Source organism: Pituophis catenifer, unplaced genomic scaffold (assembly GCF_029215685.1).
Source record: "Pituophis catenifer annectens isolate HBS135680 unplaced genomic scaffold, rPitCat1.0.hap2 SCAF_1, whole genome shotgun sequence".
Classification (NCBI taxonomy): domain Eukaryota; kingdom Metazoa; phylum Chordata; class Lepidosauria; order Squamata; family Colubridae; genus Pituophis; species Pituophis catenifer.
This window is the reverse complement of record NW_027256881.1, coordinates 267,969,867-267,996,461: the sequence shown is the minus strand read 5'-3', so window position 1 is coordinate 267,996,461 and position 26,595 is coordinate 267,969,867. Positions and strand designations below refer to the sequence as shown.

At 37.7% G+C, this 26,595-nt stretch overlaps 1 protein-coding gene across 1 annotated transcript in view; it reads right to left on the bottom strand.

Annotated features, from left to right (window-relative positions):
- CD44 (CD44 molecule (IN blood group)) overlaps nt 1-5,469 on the bottom strand; it is an 87,168-nt gene extending 81,699 nt beyond the window's left edge. Inside the window, exon 1 of the mRNA XM_070935725.1 lies at nt 5,296-5,469. Coding sequence (XP_070791826.1) covers nt 5,296-5,365 — 70 coding nt within the window. The 5' untranslated portion in view covers nt 5,366-5,469. The remainder of the gene's footprint in view (nt 1-5,295) is intronic.
- Nucleotides 5,470-26,595: the final 21,126 nt, after the last annotated feature.

The following is a 26,595-nucleotide window of genomic DNA, read 5'->3' as shown; positions in this document are numbered from 1 at the left end:
GTATTTAAAATATCTCATAGAGCTCATCTATCCTGACAATATATTGTTTTCCAACTTAAAGCAACTATTTTTCTTGCCACATTCTTTATTGAACTAGAACTCATTAGAAAAAAAGACAAATATTAATGAGTAAGAGATTTGAAATATTCACATTTGTTTCCTTTATCATATTTTGATATGGTGATTTATGAAATATATTCAGAAATGGGAAGAAAAAAATCCAGACTATAATTTAAGCATATATTATGTTTTGTTAGAACTAATTCAAAAGATAAATTGATTAAATGTTTGAATCTGAGGTTTATACTATCTTATAGAAAATAATGGAACATATCCTAATTTTCCTTTTCATTTAAATCAGTATTCAAATGGCTGTGATCTTGAAATATCCTTTGCAATTGTTTAGAATGACTACTGGATCTCTATTCCTTGATAATAGGGACATTAACCCTTCTCATTTATTCACTATATTGGACTCATAATCCTAGTATTTTAAATTTCTAAAATTCAAGTATTTTTCTTCTGCTATTACCTAACTCTGGAACTGCTAACTTGAAAGCTATATCTGATCTGGATTTCTATTCTTGTGTATGCTATATATTTTACTGATAAAGTGACATGATGATACATTTTATTCTGTTATTTTCTCTTTTCCATTTGTTTATGACAAATAACCAAGCTCATATGTTACATTGCTCTCTGAGGATCTTTACTCCTTTCTTCATTCACTTTCCATGTTTTTCTCGTATTTCTTGACTCTGCTTCAGAAACATTTATCACATCCTGCCTTCCTTTTCAGAACCCACAGTTAACTTCTATAATAGTCTCACACTTTATCTTTGGATTTGAGTTGTATTAAATTTCTGAGGATTTCTGAGAAGGTAGGCCAAAACCAAAACAATATTCAACTGAAATAAAATGAAAAATATTTCATTTCAGTGTATTTTCACACTTATTTTTTGCAAATAAAAAGCTCAGCCTAGACAACATGTTTTAAGAATACTAAACATACTGAAGCACATCACAGAAAAGCAACCAGGAAGGTGTGGGGGCTGGATAACAAGTTCTAACGGAAACACTTGAAAAAGCCAGTAAATTTAGCCTGCTGGATTATAGCCTGAACACGTGAGGGCTTGTAAAATGGTGCCATGAAGGCAGCTCTGCAAACTGCATACATTCAGCCATAAAGTCTGAAGAAGGATTATGCTCACATCTGCTTGTAGGTGTTTTGAAGCCTGCTTTAAAACACTTGGAGGTCAAATCTGTTTCAAGCCTTAATGCATTCAGATGAATGCCAGAAGGTCAATAGTTGTATTTATATAACTAAAAACATGACATGCAAAAGATGCAACAGAATTGTTCTATTGTTCCTAAAACAGAGCTCAAAACACTAGGTAGAAATTGCAAGAATAAATTCTGGTTAAACATTACAGAAAAATTCCTACATCTGTGAAATGTAATTGAACAAAATGCCACAGAAATTGACGAATTCTACTTTGCTGGAGGCCTTTAAGCAAACTAGCCTCAGACCTCTGTTGAAGATGCTGAAGGGGCTTCCTCATTACCTATTGTTCACTGAGCACAAACTGACCTAGATGTTCTCACTTCTTTTACCCCTGTCAGGACCCCTGATTTCATCTGAAAAGGGATTTCAACTTTACCTATCATAGAAACACAACTACAACGTATAGAAGCTATACATTAAGTTAAGTAGCTCTGCATATTGAGGAAAAGCTTTGGAAAATCAAGCTGACTTGGGACACTGACCCCTTCAATATCATTTTCCTTTCTAAGATATTAGAGGGTACTGAGTGTTTTAGCTCTCCCAGTTATGGTCAAATTTCTATGGGACAAGGCACATAAATAAGATCAAAATACAAATAATATGTTAAAGCTGTCCAAAAACATATAAAAGAGGCAGAAAAACAACCAGAGAACAAAAAAACAGGGGTGAAATGCTCCTGGTTCGGACCGGATCACCCGATCCGGTAGCGAAGGAGGCGGGTGGTTCGGAGAACTGGTAGCAAAAATCCCTGCCCCCCCATGCCCAGCTGAGCCGAACAGTCATCAGAGGCTTTTTTTTCTTTTAAAAGCATTTTTTCTACAACCACTTTGGCTGAAAAAAATGCTTTTAAAAATAAAAAAAAAGCCTCTGATGATCTTGCGGCTCAGCTGGGATCGTCAAAGGCTTTTAAAAGAAAAAAACCCTTTTTTTTCTATTAAATGTCTCTTACGATCCAATCTGAGTTGCCCGATCATCAGAGGCATTTAAAAGAAAAAAACCCTCTGACGATCAGGCAACTCACCTGGGATTGTCAGAGCCTTTTGAAAGCATTTTTTTACAACCTCTTCACCGAAGAGGTTGTAGAAAAAATGATTTTAAAAGTTTTTAAAAAATTGGCCACGCCCATCATATTACCCCCACTACCAAGCCACGCCCACAGAACCAGTAGTAACAAATTTTAGATTTCACCACTGCAAAAAATTATGTATTGAAGCAGAAATAAAAGTAGATCTTCTGGTATAAAATGATAGGAGATATGATTGAGAGTAATTGCTTTGGAAAAAGTGCTTTGTAAGTGCACTACTACCACCAGAAGGTCTTTTTGCCATTAGCTAGCTATCACTGTCACCTAATGGGTTAATCCCATTAATAATTATATATATATATATGCAGTCCCTTAGATACCTTGTCCCAAGTTGTGAAAGACCATAAGACCTTAAATTATATGCTAACAGTACAAAGTGGATCAAGTAATTGCACATAAAAATCTAAAGGAAAATGTAAAATTAAGTTTTGTTGAGTTCTGGCTCAAACACATCAAACATTTCAGGAAATGGAAGATATAACTTCATAGAGAAATAAAGTGAAAGAGAAGCTAAGAAACATGTTATGCCCCTACCCGACCAACATTCACGGAAGTTGAGGCAACGTCAACTTCAACTGTCAACTTAAATAGCTTATCGGAAAAGATCTTAAAGTAAGTATTGGAGATTCATCATCATACATGGACCTGAATTCACCACATTATGTTCCAACAAATACTGAGAATGGAGGACTGGAAGATATGATCCGTGTGGCTATACTTTACTAGACTGACTTTCTGAAATTTGGACAATACCTACATCATATAGCTATTATCCTCTATGACAGGGCAAGAGCTTTGCAATCGCTGGCATCTTCAAATATTTCTAAAATTCTGATTTGATGATATAAATGTATATAGTTTTTTTACAGTATGATTGTCATATTATAATCCACTCATTTTAGGATAACTCATGTAAATATAGGGGTGGTGAATCTACAACAGCCTCCTATAGCATAGATTAAATTTACAGAAAGTAATGTGCCCAAGGCTACTTAGTAAAGCTTTTTGGGTAAGCAGGATTTCTTAGTGAAATTTTATTGGCCCATAACAAACAATATCGGGATTAGAATTCTATAAACCATTAATGTGCCTATCAAGGAAGCAATATAAATGCTGGAAAGATGTCATCTAGCCTCTGGAAAATCCTTTTATTTACTTCCCACTACCGGTAGGTTGAGAGTGGCTTGGGAGAGGCATGTCTTGCATTTGTTATACAAGAATTTCTGGTACTATGTTGGCTTCTGAATAGAAAGTTTTGTAGGATTTTGAAACCTACAAAACTATTCACTAGTCAATGAACATGTGCATCACAAATCATGATACTATACTTTATTCAGCCTTACTTCCCAGTGAAGGGATTCTATTGCCTATTTCTATTTCCTAGTCTATTGCCATCCCAGAACATAGGGAAGGAATAATCCATAGTTACGCAGCCATTTCCACCCAAAAAACTGCCCTGGAATGTACTGCACTGCCTATCAGCTTAAAACGTTATATAAAGTTTTCTTATGATGTACATGAAATCTTTTTCTTCCTTAACCTTACCAAGAAATGGAATATACATGGGGGACGGGAGCTGCCCTTCCATCTTTCTTACAAAAGATTGCACCAAGACTAATAGCAAGCTGTCCTTATCAATCAAAGATTTGGCAGTTCATAAAATAAGGTATTAGTTGAGTGTGGATAGTAAACTGGAAATATGTTATTTACATGTTACATGTATTGTAAAACATAATATCTCACACAGATAAGGATCACCTCCCACTGCCTTAAAAAGACATACTCAACATCTTGATTTTATTTCAATTAAACTCATAGTTTAATTAAACTCATAACAATCATTAGAGAAATATTTGTGCATGGTTTCCTGGATATTTTATCCTGATGATTCCAAAATTTATTGAGAAATGTGCAGTTTGACACACCCATTTACAAATCCGCCAAGCAACTATTCCCTAATTCATTTCTTCTTGTTCAAATAATATAAGAGTAGTGAGGAGGCCACAGTTGTTAAAAGTGTTTTGTCAGCCCCCAGGAACAGATATGGGGTGCTGAGTAAAGGGAGAAGAAATAAGGGTGAAAGGATAATAGATTCCCTTCAAAACAGCTCTGGGCAATTACTATTAACAATGAGTCTCTGTTAAAGGCACAGTTATTCCACTGCAACTTTTTATGGCTCTGTATCACATCAAACTTTAAGAGCATTTTGACATTTGGGGCATGTGATTTTTAAAAAAAACACATAAACCACTTTCATTCCCAAACAAGCATTTCATTTTATTATTCACGGAACGACTAGAAAGGGCGAAAGGGGGGGGGTACTAGAGAGAGTAGGATGAAGTTGAAAAAAACTACTCTTTTCCTGCCAACTGGGCTTAAAAAATCTGCTTCCAGATCGCAGCAGTCTAGTCTGGAAGCAAACGAACGCTGTTCGGTTTTCATTACGTTGGAGGTACAATGCTTTGTGCATCTCCTATGTGAACAATTGGCTTCCCATCACTGCAGAGACCCAAGTCCAAACTAGGAGGGTTTGTGCGCTCTCTCTCCCTCTCCTTCTCCGTCTCCCATCTGCTTTGCATAACGAAGGGGGGAAAAATGAATCCCTAAGTGCCTTAACCACTGCTGAATGTACACCAGATGCGCAAAACTTCTGTCAAACTTTACCGTTCCCTTGTTTCTGCCGTTCGGGGCTAACTTTTCGGATGTCTCTGTACGCGCGCCCAACAACCGACACAGCTCTCCAAAGGGGGAAAAACGCACATGGACAAACCATACATGGACAACCCAACAATAAAACGCCACTGGGATTAAGCAATGTTAACGACTCGATTCACTGGCAAGCAGAAGAAGTCTTATTCTCCTAATAACCCATTTTCTTCTAACCCAGCTCAGTTCCTGATAAGAGTTCCATTCACCCGTCACTTACCCATTCGGGCTGCACAAACATGCAGCAACGCGTAAAATCCAACGGCTGCACACAACCAGAACTTGGCCATTGCTCCCGCTTCCAAATCTTGCACCCAAAGACGAAGGAGTTTCCTCTCGCAGCTTACACAAATAAACCTGTCCAGAAAGCCGGCGTCTGAAGTTTTGCTATCACTTCTATTCCAATGTGAAGCGCGCCTGAAGTAATGAGTGACCTAAACAGGGAGGGGAGCAGAATCCGAAGTCACACCCCTGTTGGAACACAAATGACACGGTATTTAAAAAAAGAAAAAGAAAGGAGGAGGAGGAGGTGGAGGAGGAGATAAAGGGCTACTACTTATGAGTAAGCACAATTGCCGCTAATATTTCATCCAGGCTCCAAACGGCTTTGACTCAACGCTGCGCGCTCTCCCCGAGGCAGCCGGGGCTGGAAAGCACCTCGTGGCTGGGGGCGGGGTGGAAAGAGTTGCTCTGCGCGGCACGCGGCCCTCCCGAAAACCGAGCGCAAGCGGCTGGCCTGCAACTGTTGGGTTTTAGCAAGGGTTCCTAATCCCGGCTTTCCTCCCTCTTTTTGTGCATTCATTGGAAAGGCAAAGAGTTTAAGCAAGGAATGTCTCCCCTCCCTCCCTCCCGGGTTCTCCCCGTCTTTTCTCTCACCAGACCTTATAAACCGATTAAATTTAGGTTGCTTTTTTTTTTTTTAATTTTACTGTAACATCCGCTGAGAGGTGCTTGCGCTTTTCATAAAGGCAAGGAGAGGGCCTTTAGGGTGTGTGGTTTTTTTCTTTCAGAGTTTTCTTACTATAATCCTAGATTAATAAATGAGAAACTTCTGCGTGTGCCATTATGAACCTTAAACATTACACCGAGAGTGCAAAGAAAAGAAACCTTGGCCTGGTATTTTCTGCCCTGGTTTGCCCTCAGAATTTACCTCCCCCAAACTCATTTCAAAACAGTTAAGGCAGAAGAAAGCAGGAAACACGGTTGAATTTCTTCTTTCTCTAACCACAAGTGTTGCTTTTCGACCCCTCTCCTTGTCTTCTCTCTGCTTCTTTACTATTGTTATCTGGTGTCCCTAAATTACACACTTCATTCTCTAACCGCATCCTTTCTGAACCTGCAACTTGAAATAGTATTTGTCCAGTGTTATTCTAAATACCATTTAAAATAGCCTCAATCCAGAGCCGCCTTCTAGCTTTCCCACTCTGCATCTTTCCCAGGTGTCCAGTTATATTCTCTCAATGAGAAGGAAAATATTATTTGTTTGATTTATGTATAGAGTCCATATTTCTAAAGGATTATAACGATTTTGAATGATAATATGTAGCTCATGTACATTTCAAGGACAGCTCAGTCAAAAACTAAAACTGACTGCAATCACATTTTAAATAACAAAAGACTGTCTGAAATTTGAAAAAAAAAAACAAGAACAACAATTCTACAAGATGGAAACTGAATGGCGTTTTTGTCACTGATGTGTACAACTTCCCTAACCTGTTGCCTGAAAGCTGTTGAGGATAAGTTCTCAAAAACTACTGAGCAGAAGACATTCATCATTCTGAAAGTATTTCCTTGTTACTATGACATGGACTCTTGTAAGCTTTACTGTCTAAAAATATCCCTTTATTAGAAGAGGGTGCCTGAGGATTTTCATTTACGGGGAATAGACCTATAGTTAAGCTGCCCCCTATTTTAAATAATGTTTAAGTAGTTTTCAAAGAAAAAGTAATCTTAGGGGGAGAAGGGAAGCTAGATACTCCACCGTTAGTATCTGTACCAGAAGTCTATGGAGATTCTCGATCATCCAGGTCATAGTTGTCCCAAAGATGTTTTTTAAAAGACAACTGGACTTTCTTGGTTGGTTGGTTTTTTTCCTTAAAAATAGTTCACTTCTTATCCAAGAAACTTGTTTCGTTCTGGCTGAATGACGGGGAAATCATTCCTTAGCAGTCATCTGGCTGTCAGCACTCTGAAGATCAGCCCTTAGCTCTCTGAGAGTCCTTGAGGCCACATGGGGTTTATCTGTTACCCTTGGGGGTCACCTAAATCGGAATGTAAATAGGAGTGAAACCTTGGGGCTGCTGAAAGGACTGTATGTTGTATGCAGGAAATGGGTGGTGTCATATCCCTCCGATTCTATTGAGAGAAGGCTTTTCAATTTTAATATACATGACCTCTTTCAAACCAGTGGTCCTTTTTGAGGACCTCTAAAATCTAGTCAAAGAGGCCATCTATATTAAAATTGAACAGCCTTCTCTCCACAGAGTGGGGTGGAATAGAACATCACCTATTTTCTGTCTACAACACAGTCTTTTCAGCAATCCCAAAAAGGTTCCACTCCCATTTACATTCCGATTCAGTGACCCTGAGGGTACAGATACACGCCCAAGTGGCCTCAAGGAGTCTCGGAGAGCTAACAACCAACCATTCAGCCAGAATTTAAGAAGCTTCTTAGATGAGAAGTGAAATGTATTCAAGAGGAAAAAAATAACAAGAAAGTCCAATGGCCTTTTGAAAAAGCACTTTTGGGACACAGGTCACTAATATCAATATTATGATAAGAATTTACATCTATATAACTAAATTATGGACAAATTATCACGTGCTACTCAATGCCATCTTTTCTCTCCTTTATGGAAATAGATGCTGGACACATTAGGATGAGATATTGACTTAGACTTCTGTTTTTTTTACAAGAACAGAGTTTTTTTATGACAGTGCAAAAGTATCTCTCTTTTTTTTTTTTTTTTTTTTTTGTGGCGCCAAACACTTTCTATAACAAGATCTACAATCTAGTTAGTGCCAGAAACTATTTTCTTGGTTTGAGAAGAAAACAGTCTGCTGGAATGCTGGATGCCCTTTTCTTTTCCTGCCAGCTGCTTTGTTCGGACATGTAAGTTATGGCCTGAGTCCTGCAGAGCAATAAGGAGATGAACAGTGGCTTCTAGTAGTTTATGTTCAAAAGAGAAAACCAGCAGTAACCTCAGATGTCCTTCTCTTCCAGTCTACATTTGTACAGAGTTCCTGTTCACCAAATGATACAGAGAAAATATTTCAAAGATAATTGCACCATTATAATTTGTCAACATAATCAAGATTTCAAAAGAGTTGCAGCTCTGACCATTTTATTAAGTTTATGTCACAGCTTAGAAGGGGAAAAGTTATATCATTCTCTTCAGTTATCTACAATTATAGTCCCAATGAAGGTCCATTTCATACCTGTAAATGTTACAGAATGTAAACAAGTGGAATTAAAGAATGGCATTTATAAGTCTTAAGTTCTAATGTTCATACTAATTAACTGATTTGAACATAAGTGCTTCCCAATGCAGCAAGATTCATTATTAAGAAAACATGGATTAAATTGCAGCATAAATCAAAATTTTCCTCTATCAATTGCATTGGAGGAGGAAGCCTTCCTACCTGTTACTGTATTTGGATACAGCATTACTTGAAGAAAGCTCCATGATAGAGCAATGAATCTTAACTACAAGATCCCTGAGTCAATCCTAAATACCTCCAGTAAAAGTTATAGAGATTAAGATAAAGATGCCCTTAAATTGACCTCTTATACTGGTAACTACATAAATATATCCATATAGTTTTCTTGGCACTGAGTGCAAAAGTGATCATTTTCCAGGAAGTTGTTTGACTTTCTAGTCTAGCCTATTTAACAGAATATTGTAAAATATAATAATCATTGCTACAGTGCTGCCAATAAATATCCCACATATGAATGGGTAGTTGAGTTCAATTTAAAAGAGATTTTTAATTGATAAATGACACCATCTATGTACATAACCATAAGGAAGTCTGAGCGTTACATAATTGAGGCCTTTGAACTATAGTGCTGGAGAAGACTCCTGTGAGTCCCTTGGCTTGCAAGACGATCAAACCGGTCAGTCTTAGAGCAGTCAGTCTGACTGCTTTTTAAGAGGCCAGATCCTGAAGATGAAACTTTGGCCACCTAATGAGAAGGAAGGATTTACTGGAGAAGAGCCTAATGCTGGGAAAGATTGAGGGTAAAAGAAGAACGGGATGACAGAGAATGAGGTGGCTGGATGGAGTCACTGAAGCAGTCGGCGTGAACGTAAATGATCTCCGGGAGATGGTAGAAGACAGGAAGGCCAGAGGAAAGTTGTCCATGGTGTCACGATGGGTCGGACATGACTTCACAACTAACAACAACATGTATATAACATTTCACAAGGAAACATTAGCTTTTTAAAAAAGAATTGGCCATGCACGCTTAAGCAACACAGAAACAAGGATCTTAATACCAGTGTGAATTCTGCTGCATTCATCCCATTTTGTACTTTATTTTTCCTAAGGTTTTGTTAAAGTTGGGGTCGTAGTGCACAGAATTCCAGTATTTCAACTCATATGACACATATTCTCGACTAAAGGTTTTAGTCATTTCTATGCCATTTTATTTTTACTGATAGCCACCCAGACACTTTTGATTTTTGGATTATTTGGATATTACCAATGATTCAAAGAAAGAGTGGAAAGAGTACAAGGGTAATAAGCTGTGAAAGAAGACAATCACAATTATACACGGTCACTGAGTTCAATGTACACTGTTTTGCATTGTTTCAATTGCTGATTAAGACAAGCGGATAAAATCTGAAAAGTTTCACAGAGGCCATGGGTTTTATTGGGGTAGACAGGAAAATAATGTGTTATGTAACTAAGCAATAAGTAAATTTGCTACATCATAAATTCTTCTTTCCTACTACTTCTCTTTTGAGAAGGAAGAATAGAACTGTCATCGTCACCTTTAGATTCTGTTGCTTACCGTGTTAGGCCTGTGAAGCACAAAGTGGTTTGTGCATATCCCTATCTATTCACAGTTGCCATGTAAAGAAAGTGTCTTCCATTAAAGTTTTACTAAGACCAAGCATGGGTGTGCAAATACTAAGTTTGTTAAACTCATATAGGTAAATATTTGCAGATCAAGGAAATTGCATTTGGAGGCTGCTTATTCTATACAACTTTACACAATCTGTTGTCTGCCATGCCTGTCAATAGGAAGTCATTCCTATGGGACAGTGAATAATGAATTTGCTACTTAATATATGTTGAGGGACGTCGTCCTAGTTATACATTACTTGAAATGACATTGCTGTTTTTATTGCTTTTATATTAAACAAAATGTGATGAAAAAGGTAATGGCAAGTTTAGATTGGGAATTTTTAAAAAAACCAGTCCACAGTCTGAAATGATATTCCTAATCCTTTCATTTCTAGTGAATTCAGCTATGTACAGTGTGGCAGTTTAGTATTGGTGGGCTTAAGCAAATTTAAATTTGGATGGAATGGTTTCTACACTTACATATCTTCATTTAGTTAGCCAAAATGCATTTCAGAGTCTTTCTCATTCCACTGGTGAATGTGTGCCCCTTTGAGGACACCACAGGGGGTAAGGCTTAATGAGACATTTTAATAAATGCAGGCCTTCAAGCTGTTTTAAATGGACAAAGATATCATTTATCTTTGGATTTTATAACTTATAATAAGTTATAAAATCCAAAGATAAATGATATTGAATTGAAAGCTGGTCTACAGAATTTTAAATAAAAAGCTAATTTCTCAGTTGCAAAACTTGCTGAACTTACTACATTTGCGACTAAGCATTGTGTGGATGAATGTAAATGAAATGGCAAATTGAGTGGATAATCTTCAACTCTACAAGGGTCACATTTTACAATAATTGGAAAATAACCAAAGTTCAACTCAAAATGATAAGAGACTTATTTTTCACAAAGTTTTTGTACAGTCTGTATTTAATCTTTTTTGGTATCCTATCAAACAACCACTATATTTGAGGTCCCAACACCTTTGTCCTAATAATCTGACTTCGTCTCTTCATACGTTATCTTTAGTGAAATATCAAACTAGCGTTTGCATTTCCTGCATTGTATGAGGAGAGCACATATTTCTCCTTCTGTCCTGGCCACTTTTTACAGAGGCACGATTGAGAGCATTTTAACAAACTACATCACGGTTTGGTTTGTGGTAGCAGTGCCTTAGATAGGAAGTCCATACAGAGAGTGGTAAGGACAACTGAGAAGATTATAGGAAACTCACTTCCCGTTATTCAGGTTACTTCTTATAAGTGCTATGGGTTTAGAGCTTGAAGTATTGTTAGAGACCCAACACACCCACTTCACGGTCTGTTTCTGTTGCTCCCCTCTGGGAGCTGGTTTCGAAATATCTATAACAGGACTACTAGACTCTGTAACAGCTTTGTTCCGTATGCCATCCGTCTTGTAAACTCGCAGGATTCTTTTTTTTCACCATGTATATGTATACATCTGAACTAGACTCTGATGTTTCTCTCTGTCATATATGTGTGTGTATGTGGATATATGCATAATGGTTATCTTTTAAGATCTGAATGCAATGAAATTTCATTTTAATGTATGCTGATTAATGTACATTTAAAGTGACAAAGTTTCTATTCTATTCTATTCTATTCTATTCTATTCTATTCTATTCTATTCTATTCTATTCTATTCTATTCTATTCTATTTGTTATTACATTATTCTTCATGATTAAGAAGAGAATGGAGAACTGAATCAGAACACTTTCCCCAGGGGTGAAATGTAAAATTTGTTACTACCGGTTCTGTGGGCATGGCTTGGTGGGGGAGGGGTAATGTGACTGGGTGGGCATGGCCAACTTTTTTTTTTTAACTTTTCAATGCATTTTTTCTAATGCTTTAAAAAGCCTCTGCCAATCAGGCAACTCAGCTGAGTTGCCTGATCATCAGAGAGGCTTTTTTAAAAATGCTTTGAAAATCCTCTCTGACGATTAGGCAACTCACCTGGGATCATCAGAGACTTTTCAAAGCATTTTTTTTACCACCTCTTTGGCCAAGAGGTTGCAGAAAAAAATGCTTTGAAAAGCCTCTGACGATCTCAGCTGAGCCGCGCAATCATCAGAGACTTTTTTTTTTACTTTTAAAAGCATTTTTTTGTCGGAAGAAGTTGTAGAAAAAATGCTTTTAAAAGTAAACAAAAAAATCTCTGATGATCGTGCGGCTCAGCTGGGCATGGTGAGGGGGGGGGGGAATGCAGGGATTTTTGCTACCGGTTCTCCGAACCACCCGCCGCCATCGCTACCGGACCGGGTGATCCGGTCTGAACCAGGAGCATTTCACCCCACAATTCTCAAGCTTTTTGTCTCACATGCAATATTGTATAATTCCCCTCTACAATGCTACAAGGCAATGGGGCATTCTGAATAGACAAAAAGGAAGATTCTATAAGAAACCACAAAGGAATACTGTCCTTCTCTGTAGTACGCCCCCTTCAAGGATTGAAAAATGTAAAGGTCATTGCTTAAGAAAGACCCTCCCTATTTCTGTCATTTAGAGGTAGAGGAGTTAAAATGAACATTGTTCACCTGCCCAAATCCCAAGCAATATCAATTCAGTGTTTTCAAAACAGATAAGATGGTGGTCAGATTCTAACTTTTTTCTACCTGTGTGTACTTATTAAAAAAAGAAAAGAAACAGCATAGCTACTGCAACTGTCATCCCACATTGCTGGGAAAAAACCAGTTTCAACTGATTCAAGTGACTTTTATACAGAAGAAAACTCTGTGTTCCTCTACTAGCCAATCCATACAGCTCGTTTATATTAACAACCAAAAAATATATGGAATTGAGAATTGAAGCCTTTTGTTTTCATTAGACCATTCACAGGTTATATATAAACAGCCACTGTGGCTGGCATTTGATCTTCAGTGTGTGATCTAGTGCAGAAAGAAAAAGGGGAAAAAAACTGTGTTATATGTTTAGGGAAAATAATAAGCATTCATTTGCTTCCACTGACTCAGGTAATAACTGGTTATGTGCAGTGCTGACTAAAAACATATTCCAGTGACTCATATGAGGGATATAATAAGAGTTAAAAAGAGACTAAAGATTTTAGTTTTTAATTCAAAATGTTGATTTAAAAAAAAACTCTTCTTACACTTTTTTTCTTTCATGCTCATTGATGAAGTAAGAATCGGTAAAGGATAGTGGTATAGCTGACTTCTTGGACTTACTTTAAACTTTTTACTTTATTACACACTGCTCAAAAAAATAAAGGGAACACAAGCAGAAGACATCCGAGATCTGAATGAATGAAATAGCCTTATTAAATACTTTGTTCATTACATACAGTAGTTTTGTGTTCCCTTTAATTGTTTGAGCAGTGTATAAACTACTGTATGTAAAGAACAAAGTATTTAATAAGGCTATTTCATTCATTCAGATCTCGGATGTCTTCTGCTTGTGTTCCCTTTATTTTTTTGAGCAGTATAGTTTTAACTGACAGTTGTTTTCGGGGAAAAATGGGATGAGGAACTGTATATCCTATTACAACTGGAATAACAGCAAGAGACAAATATATGATTGAAACTTTCTCTGTGAACATGTTTAAGATCCTGTGTCATTGCTATAAAAACCCTATGCTCCTCATTCACTTCAACTAAAAATAGAAATCAACATTTTCATACTGGACTGTATATAATTTTAAAATTCCTTTCTTTGCCAGATTTCAAGCTAACGTGAAATTTAAGTCAGACGTGAGTTGTATTTTTCCTCATATATTCCAAACAAACTAGCAAAATGATGTGGGAAAATATAGATGCGTGTGCAACTTTTTAATGATAGAAACTTTTTAGATGAAATGATTAGGTAGCTGCTTTAAAAACATTCAGGGTGCAGTCCACATTTCTTCTGACTCAAGCTATGCTTGTGGTATGTTTTATTGGAAGATGATGCAAGGGGTTTTTTTTTCTCCATTTCCAACTTCCTTTCCAGTTCCCAGCTCCACCTCCCATGAAATTTTGGGGATGTCATCAAGCACCCTGGAGCAATTTTGTTCTAAAATATAGGAAAGAAAGGAATGCTTCATTTCCATAATAACCAAATAACTATGTTTAAATGGGAGAGAAACAGCACTAACTCTGGAATGCTAAGTCCCTGATTTCAAATTTTAAAAATGAATGACAGGCATCAAGGGTGAAAAAAACTACTGAACTCCAGCCTCAGGATCTTGGCTTTTTACACCATTAAGGAAGACGTAAGACACAGTCCCTCTTTAAGAAGTTATCCCTGAACTGAAAAGTTCTGGAAAACATTTGTCCAGCTCACCAAACTCCATTTTTTGGGAAGGTTGTTAAGAAGGTTGTAAGGCTATAGCTTCAGAATGGGCTGGAGAAAATAGATTACCTTGGTAATGCTACAATATATTTATACATACAGTATATGCTATATTATACATATATACATTACATATCTTTAAAAAAGGAAGATTAAAAACTAAGATAAACTAAGATATAGTAAAACGAGAGAAAAAAGGAAATCAGGAAGAAAGCTAAGAGTGAAAAAAAGTAAAAGAAAAATAGAAAAGAAAGAAAAAAGATACAAAGTAGTAGACTCTAATATTCTTCGCAGCAGTTAAAAGTACATTTATTCATTTATTCAATTTATATAGCCACCCATCTTACAGAACAAATGACTCTATAAATATATTTTAACCTCTCTATCTAAAGTTATAATTCTCTTCTTTCTATAGTTTCCTTTTTCAGTTCTCATTAAAATAGTACAAAATATAACTTGAAAATATCCAGCCGTGTAAAAAAGCAATTGTAACTGTTTTGGTTTGGGGAAAACATTTTTTTTTTAAATGACATCATCTCCTAAAGTGGGTCCAAAATGGAATTTGTGGAATGAATTTAGAATTAGTGGTAGATGTAACTGGTGTCAAATGATACCTAATTTCCAGGGACAGGGCAAATGTCTGTTTTCTTTCAGCTCCATCCTTTAGCTGAAAATACTTTTGGCAGTTTCTTTTTCTTTTCCATTTTTGAGGGAAGAAGATAGAACAGGCCTTTTTTGCAATCAGAAAGGATTTTATAACATTGGAATGATAAGAGTCAGTGACTCAGGTAAGCACTGTGCACCGTGCATATGAATAAAGGCTGCTATTTATATTCAAGGCTTTTCTTAGCTTTTCCCAAACCTATACATGGAGGGAAACCCATCCAAAGCAGCCTTCAATATTTGAAATTATCGCATGGAACAATATTATATTTTTCACCCAAGGCAGTGAAAATAATCAGTTAAAATATAATCATTGTTATATAATATAATATATATACCGTGTTTCCCTGAAAATAAGACCCGTCTTATATTTTTTTGAACCTGAAATAAGCGCTTAGCCTTATTGCCATGCACTCAAAAGCCCGATTGGGCCTATTATCAGGGGATGTCTTATTTTAGGGGAAACAGGGTATATAATATTTGGGTTGGCTAATTTAACTGATTTTGCTAGACAAGGGTTAGGCTTAGAATTGGGTTAGGATTAGAGAGAGGAAAACAGACAAGAGCATGACATTCGAATTTTTTTTCTAAGCCTTTACCAGCAGCATCCAAAAGGGTACTAACATATTGGATTTATTTATACAAACACACGTTTGTGTTTTCCTCTCAAGTTTGTGTATATGGGTACATGGTTAAGCACATGTATTCTGCTCTGAGTTATTTGATCAGGAGAGGATGGGGCTTAGAATTTAATAGTTGAAAACATTCCAGTCCTCTATCCAACTGTCTATTCCATTGGAATACATTGGGAATTTCTTCTTCAATAAAGTTTTTCTCCATAACCACCTACCTGATCCAGCCCAATTTTGAATTCAGTCTTTCTTTCATCAGCATCTTCCTCCCTCATACCAGATCTGGCTCATAGATTCTCTTGCATATTGTTAGATTGAAGCTGTTAGATAATTAATGTATAAATAATTTTCTGAAATAAATATTCATAAAGGTCCAAAAATATCACCAGCTTATTGATTTCATACTGACATGGAAAGATCACCTTAGGCCCAAGCCTAGTTCTACATTTTTACAGGGATGTCTAACATCAAAACAAATTGTATAGGCAAGGCTGACTAAAGGTCAGGCTGAGTCAGAGACGGCAGCAGGTGTTCAGGGGGAAAAAGCAAATACCTATGTGAATAAATAAAACTTATGTTATATCAAGAAGTTATGTGGGGGTTACGGTCCAATACAAAAGTAAAACAAGTAATTAAATGTGGAAAGTGAAAAAGCATGTGGAAAGTAAAAAGGGACTGGGATGCAACTGAAGATACAGTGCTATAAAGGTATATGTATATGTGTTCTCTATTCTCACCTGTGATAACATCTGCATAGATCACTTTCAAAGATCAAAGCAAAACACTTTCACTTATCATAAAGGAACAGTTTTATTATTGTGACCTTGACTTGTCATAAGAGGCCTAAATTTTGGAGGCCTAAGAAAATCCTTCCAGTTTTGGAAAGATTTGTTCATTGCTTTCTGCAGCAAAGAAGTTGCTTATATTTTACATCCGTTTTAATCTAACAATATGCAAGAGCCCCTATGAGCCAGATCTGGTATGAGGGAGGAAGAAGTCAGCAAAAGAAAGATTGAGTTAAAAAATGGGCTCAATTAGGTTGGAATGGAATGACTTTGACCTCAAAAATATAAAGGGTTGGGTGCACCGCAATATTATTTTTGTATAAACTTTCTGAAAATTGTGGGTGTAGAAGTTCATCTTTTCGCTTGGAATTGCTACCTGGAGATTCCATAAAACACCTGTAAAGGATCCAAAGCACGTAAAATATCCTTGCTTGTAGATCTCTAAATAAAAAATCATTCAGAAGAACTGCCTCAGAGTCCATGTAAATAGAAGATAAATGCAATTCTTCAACAGTGAAATATTTTCTTATGTCATGCATAGCTAGCCTTTCACTAAGCCAATTCAAGCTTTAGTATTTTTAAGTGATCTATATACTTGTCTATGGATCCCCAAACAGTATAAACTAGGGGTGGGTTCTACTGACCTTTACTACCGGTTCGCAACGGGGCTGTGACCACGCGCTCGCTTTGTTTACTCATGCGCTCTTCTGCGCATGCACAGAAGCATTTTGGTGATGTTGGGATCAGTGGGCGGGGCCCCCACCAGTTTTACCACCGGTTCTATAGAACCGGTGCGAACCGGGGGCAACCCACCACTGGTATAAACCCTAGCTGCAGGTATCACTTGTTAAAAATTGGCATCCTATCCATCAAACTGTTCTGCTTCTTAAATAAGTGCAACATTTGTAAGGAATGAGGTAGTGTATTTATTAATGCCAGAACAGTGGCTCTTTGTCAGTTTGGCTAATTGCATTTTTGTTCTTACCTTAAAAAATTAAGAGATTTTATTATAGAACTGAATAATTTCAACATGATTGCAAGTCTCCCTATTTCAATAGTTAGTAGGTGATCCCTACTGGCAGAAATAAATGTTTTTCAGAATATAAAGTGAAAAATAAATGTTTTGGACCCTTTAGAGGTACTTCATGGAATCTCCAGGTAAAAATTCCAAGCTGAAAGGTGAACTCTATACCCACAATTCTCAGACAGTTTATACAAAAATATTATTGTGGTGCACCCAACCCTTTACATTTTTGAGGTCAAAGTCATTCAATTGACAGATAACTGGCATTCTTGTATTTCATTTTTCCAAATGTAGCTAGAAAAAGCATGAAGTTCATGGCCAATCTGTCATATTACCATTTGTGAAAAAGAAGCAAGCAATTATCCAAACCAGAGTTTCATTTACACACAAAAAATAAAGCACTGTGGATGAATTGATGATGTTAGTGTTTTCAAAAACAAACAGAAAAAATATCATAGATTATGTAGGTTGGGATAGTTCTGGATTCCGGGTTGTGCTTCCTTCCTTCCTATGACTATGCCCTTGAAAAATTAGACTTGGCTAAACTAGATCCAATGTTATAATTTAGAACTGCAGCTGCCCAAAACTCAGCTGTCAGAATTTTATAATAAAAAATACGTCATAGCTTACTTCTGCAGTTTCTTCTTTGGTTTGCCTATTTAATTCCAGGAACAAACCAAAAAACTAGCTAGTGATAACTTATTCCTAAGTCCCTATTTATTTAAGTCCTTTATATGTGAAATTATTTCTGTAAGATTAGTTTTATAAAACAAAAACAAAAATTATAATACGCTTTCCCAAATAGAATATCTTGTTCCTGTGTTTGATGGATACTTAAAATTCACATTTAGAATTTAAGCAGTTTTATGTCTGCTATTTGAGATTCATAATACACCACATAAAGATGTGCTTTGCAACAGGTGATACTTAGCATATTCTCAAAGAGTTTTGGTAGCATTTATATAAATTTTATTTGTAAAATCATGGGAAAACATTTGACTCTTGTAATAAGAAATTAGTCCCTTTTTCTAGATCCTCAACCAGTGGTGGGTTGCCCCTGGTTCACACTGGTTCTCTAGAACCGGTAGTAAAATCAGTGGGAGGCTCCATCTACCAACCCTGACATCATCAAAATGCTTCTGCGCATACACAGAAGGGTGTGCGCGCAGCCCTGTTACGAACTGGTAGTAAAGGTAAGTAGAACCCACCCCTGGTTTCAACATCTGTCTTGGCAACCAAAAATGGATGCAATATTCCAAATGAAATGCCTTGTGCAAATAGGAACATAGGAAATCATTATTTTAGCTGGTGAATGAAATTATGGCCTTCTTGATTCTTAATATCTTATTATCAGTCCCTCCTATCATATGCACACATATTTAAAGAGTCACCTTGCAAATAAGTTAATGGAACTACCAGTAATAGGAGTGGGTCAAAGCTTTCTAAAACAGTAGTTGCTTAAATGAGTCTTTATCCTAAAACTGCATAGCTACATACCTGAAATGCTCCAAAGTACCAATAGGGCTCAGTGTTGACTACAGTTCCTCAAATTGACTATCTACCATCTGTTTGTCTGTCTGTCTGTCTGTCTGTCTATCTATCTATCTATCTATCTATCTATCTATCTATCTATCTATCCATTTCAGCCATTGTCTATCCACTGCAAGATGAAGGCATCTTCCACATGTTTCCAACCAATATGGTCCTGAGCTTTCTTTTGCCGATTGGGCTCACAATGCTAGTACAAAGATCAAGATCACTCAAAAGTAACAACACCCACAAAAGAAAAAATGCCATATATCCTAGTGGAGAAAGTATCAAGTGCCATAAAGTCAATGAAAAATGGCAAAGCTCCAGGAAATGACTGGGTTATGGTTGAAATGTTGAAATATATATACATACATATATGTAGGTCTTTGGTTATTCCCGCGTAAAATTGGAAGTGTCTTGGCGACGTTTCGACGAAGTCTCATTCGTCATCTTCAGGCTGGTGTTTTCGGCTTCATGCTTCTAGGAGCAATGTGTGATCGCAGCTCTTTCTTCCTTTTAACTGCCAGTGGGGGTGTGAACTGATTGGGTGGGAGCTTGGCTGTGTTCTGATTGGGTGGAGGTGTGTTCTGATTGGTTGGGGGTTTGGCTGTGCTCTGATTGGATGGGGGGTTGGCTGTGCTCTGATTGGATGGGGGTGTGTCTGTTTAGGTGGGGGCTTGGTTGTGCTCGGGTTAGTCTGAGTTGCAGGGGGATTTGAGCTGGTGAGCTGCGTTGCTGTTGTTTGGCTTCGCATTCGTGGTCGTGCCACATCTTCAAAGTGGGTGTCAGTTTGCTTCATGTATGGATTGGAGGGGTTTAAAGTGGCTAATGATGCAGCTGTGGTCTGGCTTCTGGTTTGTGGTTGTGCTTCATCGGTGTGGGTTTGCTTTTTGCGTGGATGTGTGGTGGTGACATCCTGTGTGGTTTTCGTGAGTGTGGGTCTGGTGTCATTCTTTGTGTTAGGGATTCGTTTGTCAATGAGGGCAGGTTTCCAAATGGCTGGTAGGTGGGAGGTATCATCTCATTTATTCCTGCTGTGTGGGCGTTTTTCTATCTCAATGGCTTCTCTGATTATTCTATTGTTGAAGTGTTCAGTTTTGGCAATAGTTCTGGTCTTTTTAAAGTCAATATCATGTCCTGTGGCTTTAAGGTGTTGGACCAGGGAAGAAGTTGGTTCCTCTTTTCTGACTGAGTTCTTGTGTTCTTCAATGCGTGCACTTATTCTTCTGTTGATTTGTCCGATGTATGTGGTGGGGCAGGCGGTGCATGGGATTTCATATACTCCTTGATTTTCTAACTCAATTTTGTCTTTGGGGTTTCTTAGGATGGTGGATATTTTTCGGTTTGTGCAGAATGCTGTCTTGATGTTGTGTTTGTGGAGGATCTTGCTGATTCTGTCTGTGGTGCCTTTTATGTATGGGAGGAGGGCTTTGCCGTTTTCTTGTTCTCTGTCTTGGATTTTAGTGGGGGTTTCTTTTTGGATTAGGTTGGTAATCTTATTGGAATCCATTGGATGTTAGTACATTAGTGAGAGTGTGTAGTTCGGTTTTTAGGTGTTGTTCGTCAGCTAAGTGTTTTGTTCTGGAGATGAGTGTCTTGGCTACGGAGTTGATCTGTGCTGGGTGGTGGTGTGAGAGTGCATGCAGATAGTGGTTTGTGTGTGTTTTCTTCTGGTAGATGGTGTGTCCTAGGGAGCCATTGGATTTCTTGTAGACTAAGACATCCAGGAAGGGAAGTTGGTTGTTAGCTTCTGTTTCCATGGTGAACTGTATTTTGGGGTGTAGGCTGTGGAGGTGTGTGAGGAAGTTGTCCAGTTTTTCTTTCCCGTGTGGCCAGATTATGAAGGTGTCGTCTACATATCTGAGCCAGAGTTTGGGTTTGTGATCAGATTTTTCTAGAGCTTGGGTTTCAAAGTGTTCCATGTAGAGGTTAGCAATGACAGGTGAGAGGGGTGATCCCATGGGTGCTCCTTCTATTTGTTTGTATTTTTATCCATTATAGATGAAGTATGTGTTGGATAGGCAGTGGTTGGTCAGATCTAGGATGTGCTTGGTGGGGTTATATTTGTTTTGGATAGCTGTCAAGGCTTCTTTGATTGGCACTTGGGTGAAGAGGGATATGACATAGAAGCTCACAAGTAGGTCACTGGGCTGTAAGTTTTGTTTATGATCTCTATGAACTGGAATGAGTTTTTTACGTGTTAGGTGATGGATTCTGCATAGGGCTGTAGTTGTTTGGCAAGAAATTTGGCTAGGTTTTGTAGAGGTGAGCCTATGGAGCTGACTATGGGTCTAAGTGGGGTTCCTTCTTTGTGTATCTTGGGGAGACCATAGAGCTTAGGGCATCTGGATGATTTCTCTCTGGGAATGATTCTTTGCTAGATCTCTTCGCTGATGGGGGAGGCTTTTATTTTGGATCTAGTGGTTTTTTCCAGGTAGGTGGTGGGGTCTGTGTTTAGGGGTTTGTATGTGGAGTCTTGGAGTAGGTTGGTTAATTTGGTTTGGTAGTCAGATATGTTCATAACCATTGTGGCGTTTCCCTTGTCTGCTGGTAGGATTATTATGCTGGTGTCTACTTTCAGGTTAAGTAGTGCTGTCTGTTCCTCTTTGGGTAAGTTGCTTTTGGGTGGCTTGCTGGTGCAGAGGATGTTGGTGATTTCGAGGTTGACTTTGGTCAGGCTGGTTTCAACTCCGCATATAATGGTTTCAGTGGGGATGTGTTTGGGAGCGACTGCGAAGTTGAATCCTTTGGAAAGGACATTGGTTTCAGCTTTGGTGAGGATCCTATCTGAGATGTTATGCACTGTTTGTTTCATGTGTGGCTGTGAGGGGGGAGGGGTTTGTTTCTGGCATTCTTGTAGTCTTCTGAGTTTGTTGGTGTGTGTGTCTGTCTTGAGGGTGGTCTGTGTTTCGGCTCTCCAGATGGCGAGTTGTTTGGATTTGTCCCAAAGTGCGGGGTGGATCTTGTTGCTGAGTTTGAGGTGAAGTGTGAGGAGATCTTTGTTGATTCGGTCTAGAAGGAATCTTTTTGTGTGAAGTTCATTTCTGATTAGGGCCAATTCTGTTCTTTTCAGGATGTGTTTGGTGGCTGCAGAGTTGGAGTGGTATTTCAATTGGAAGCATGTGGGGATTAAATTTTGATCACGGCAGTTGCGTAGGAATGCAAGGTCACATAAAATGGAAGCTCTTTGGACTTCAAGTTTTTCATAGGTCCTAGTCAGATGGTGGATATCCTCCCCATAGAGGTACAATATTTGTTTTCTGAGGTTTTTGCGGGTGTTTGTATGTAGGTCTTTGGTTATTTGGGTTTTCTCCCACGTAAAATTGGAAGTGTCTTGGCGACGTTTCGACGAAGTCTGCAGTTAAAAGGAAGAAACAGCTGCGATCACACATTGCTCCTAGAAGCACGAAGCCGAAAACACCAGCCTGAAAATGACGAATGAGACTTCGTCGAAACGTCACCAAGACACTTCCAATTTTACGTGGGAGAAAACCCAAATAACCAAAGACCTACATACAAACACCCGCGAAAACCTCAGAAAACAAACATACATATATGTATGTATGTATGTATATATATATATATATATATATATATAGACACACACACACACACACACACACACATATACACACACAGAATGTATATGTGTATATATGTATATCCTTTGAAAATTTAACTTAAATTTGCTTTGGGGATTACAAGCAGCAATCTGATTTTCAAGATGAACATCACACATTTCAAATCTTCTCCTAGCTCAATCCTGTCTTTCAGGTGCATGTAATTACATGACAAGTCCGGGAAGGAAATAAATAACCTTGCCAAGAGTTTGGAAGTTGATATATTCTATTATAGTCAACTTATTGCACATCAGATGAGAACAGCAGTGCTTTAATTAAATACAAACAAAGAGAAGGGAAAGTTGCAATTGTATTAATTGTATAAAATTTAAAGTTTGTATTTACAAACTTGTATACAATTGTATTAATTGTATAAAGTTGAAAGACATCAATTTCAAATGAATAAGAGTGCCTGGGCTATGTAAAATTCCAAGAAGTTTTAAAAAATTAAATTTACTGTATTCATATCTAAGACAGCAAAATGACTTTGTAAATATGGTTAATATAAAATATTATTCATGAAGGGAAAAACATTTTAAAATCAATTCTGCATGCTAAAATACAGTTTTTATGTTCAAGTTATAAATATGTGATATGAAATACCCAATAAATATTTTTAGAATGGCTCTGTGTGGCAATCATAGGCATGCTTATTCAGAATTAAATCTCATTGACTTCACTGGGAATAATCTTTTGTTATTATAAAGATAATTCTGGTATAATAAAATATGCCATAAGGCAGTTTTGCCCATTTTACCACTCTTTAGATATGCTGGAATACTGGGGCAAGCCTGGCAGGGCAATGGAAATTATAGTTCAATATGACTAAGGAGTGCTGAGATGCAAACTATAGTTTTAAGGAACCAATCTGCAATTTTAAATGCCCCGAATTGATCAAAATAAAGTAGCTAATTTCATTAAGTCATCTGTGTTCAGCTTGCTGATATGGTGGGATTGTATTTACAATATAATCAGTGGTGGGATTCAAATCATTTAACAACCGGTTCTCTGCTCTAATGGCCAGCTGGGTAGGCATGGCTTGGTGGTTATGTGACTGTGTGGGCGTGGCCACCTCAACATTACTCACATTGATAGGCGCTTTGCCTTAGCTGTTACAATGTAATAAGGGTTAACCAAAGAGGCAGTTTCTGTAAGCGGAGCAATAAAAATTAGGCTAGAAACAACAACAGAATGTTTCCTTCCTGCCTTCCTAACAGGATTAGCCCTGTAAAGTGGGGGAAAATATATATATATTTCTTCCAACAACCAGTTCTCCGAACTGCTTAGAAAGTTAACAACCGGTTCTCCCGAATAGGTGCGAATTGGCTGAATCCCACCACTGCATATAATGTATTTTGTTTTAAAACTACAAGCCAGCACTCAAACCTACTTAAAAACAAAGGCATGCCTAAGTCATCCCAAGTCATATCAGAATAACAAAGTTGGAAGAGACCTTGGAGATCTTTTAGTCCAATCCTCTGCTCAGGCAGGAAACCATTTCAGACAAATGGATGTCCAATTTCTTCTTGAAAAACCTCTAGTATTCAAGCACCCATAACTTCTGGAGGCAAGTTGTTCCATTGTTTAATTGTCAGAAAATTTATCCTTAGGTCTAGGTTGGTTCTCTCCTTGATTAGTTTCCATCCATTGTTTCTTCTGCCTTTAGGTGCTTTGGAGAATAAAAGATCCCCTCTTCTTTGTGGCAACCCCTTAAATGTTGGAACACTGCTATCATGTCACCCTAGTCTTTCTTTTCATTAAACTAGACATACATGCAATCATTCTTCGTATGTTTTAAACTCCAGTCCCCTAATTATCTCTTCTCTGCACTCTTTCTAGAGTCTCAATATCTTTTTTATATCATGGCGACCAAAACTGGATGCAATATTCCAAGTGTGGTCCATTAAACATCTCTAGTTTCCTTTCTTATTGATACCAAAAGAAGCTAGCATTATTGTTTAGCATTAGGAATGATTGTATAAAACCAATGATTGTATATGGACAAAATGAGCAAAATAATATCTGCTTGTTCAGTAGGAATTTATTCTCCTTTTCCTTTCTGTGTGGCTTCAAATAGCATCAGGGTTGTGTTTGACTTTGGGGGGATGGGGTGCAGTGGTGGGTTGCTCCTGGTTTGGACCGGTTCTATAGAACCGGTAGTAAAACCGGAGGGAGGCTCCCCCCAAAGACCCCGACATCATCAGAACGCTTCTGCTCATGCGCAGAAGAGTGCAAGCGTGTGCGAGCGAAGCAAGCAAGCGCGGCCCCGTTGCGAACCAGTAGTAAAGGTGAGTAGAACCCACCCCTAGTGGGGTGGGCATGGCCAGGGTGGGGTGTGGCCAGCTTGACGTCACTCATGTCGGGGGCATCTGTGGTGGCTGAAGTGCTCTGCCAGCAAAAATGGGCATCCGAGCTCTTTTCAGCTGCAATGCCTTCCTGCAACCTTCTGCCAGCAAAAACAGTGCGCTTGCAGCCCTACCAAGCTCCATTTTCTGTGGCAGAGGCATCGCGGACCAGTCCTTTGTTGTTTCCAAGGTGGCCCCACGGACCAGATCTAAGCATCCTCGCAGGCCAGTTCTGGCTCCCGGCCTTGAGTTTGACACCTGTGCTCTAAAGGAATCTCTAACTTACTATCTTCCGATCAGTATCTTACTTGCTAACTTACTTGCTATCAGTATCTATCAATGTTCCTACTATTTGCTGTGCATATTAAGAACATTAAAGTACACATTTTATGTGGGTGTTTGTGTGGTATATATAGACATCAGAAAACTTCCTCCGCTCCACAATAACAAATGGCTGTTCTAAATGCATCTGTTAACAAACGAGCTACCATTTTGTTGTAGGCAATGTTTAATAGAACAGGCAAAATTAAAGTAGCAACATGTAGGTTGCTTAATTTCTGTGGGTAATTTGAAATTCACTTTGTCTTAAATTAATTTATGAGGAAGAAAGGAATATTTGTGAGGATAAACATACTGTAAATTGCTAGAAAAATCAACATTTATGGCTAAAATCACAGTGAAGATTTAACACAATATACAAAATAGGAAGTCATACTTGATTATTCAATAGAAATTTGTAATGGTTTCTCTTAAACTAATATATCCTAGTTTGTTTCATATGTATTCCCCCCCTCCCCATTTGAAGCATGTTATCATCAAGCTCTGTAAAAATAATAGATAGAAAGATCCACAACTAATTCGCAAAGCGAAGCAAGGCTTTGAAATTAGGATTTCCATGTCCAAACCATAGATTTTCTACTGTAACTAGAAATAATAATAATAATAATAATAATAATAATAATAATAATAATAATGACAAAATATTAGAAAAAGCTGAAATTCTTTGGAATTTTAGAATTCATTAAACAAATACCTGCCACATAACACATCAGGCTTAATATCAATAAGAAAGACATAGTAATCTGAATAGGGGATTTGGCATTACCTGGAGAAAGCAGAAGAGAAGAGAAAGAACTAGAGAAAATCACAAAATATAAGGATCTGCAAATAGAAATAGAATGAGTGTGGCAAAGAAAAGCAAAAATAGTACCAATAGTAATAGGCACTTGGGATGCAATCCCCCCAAATCACCATCAACATACATCCTGCAAGATAATTTTAACACCATCGAACAGCAACATCTGCCTATCCCAAGCTCTTGAGAAAGACTCAAAAGATGAGTAGAAGTGCCAAATCCAATCTAAATATTTGGCTGTCTGTGCAACCAACCATAATGATGATGATGGTAGATTGGATAGAAATAATTAATAAGAACAATTAAGAACTGGAATTAAAAATTGAGAAAATCACAAAGTATCAAGATCTGGAAATCAAAATTAAAAAATTAAGGCATCACCTGGCTTGGTAGTCTCAGTGGTTATC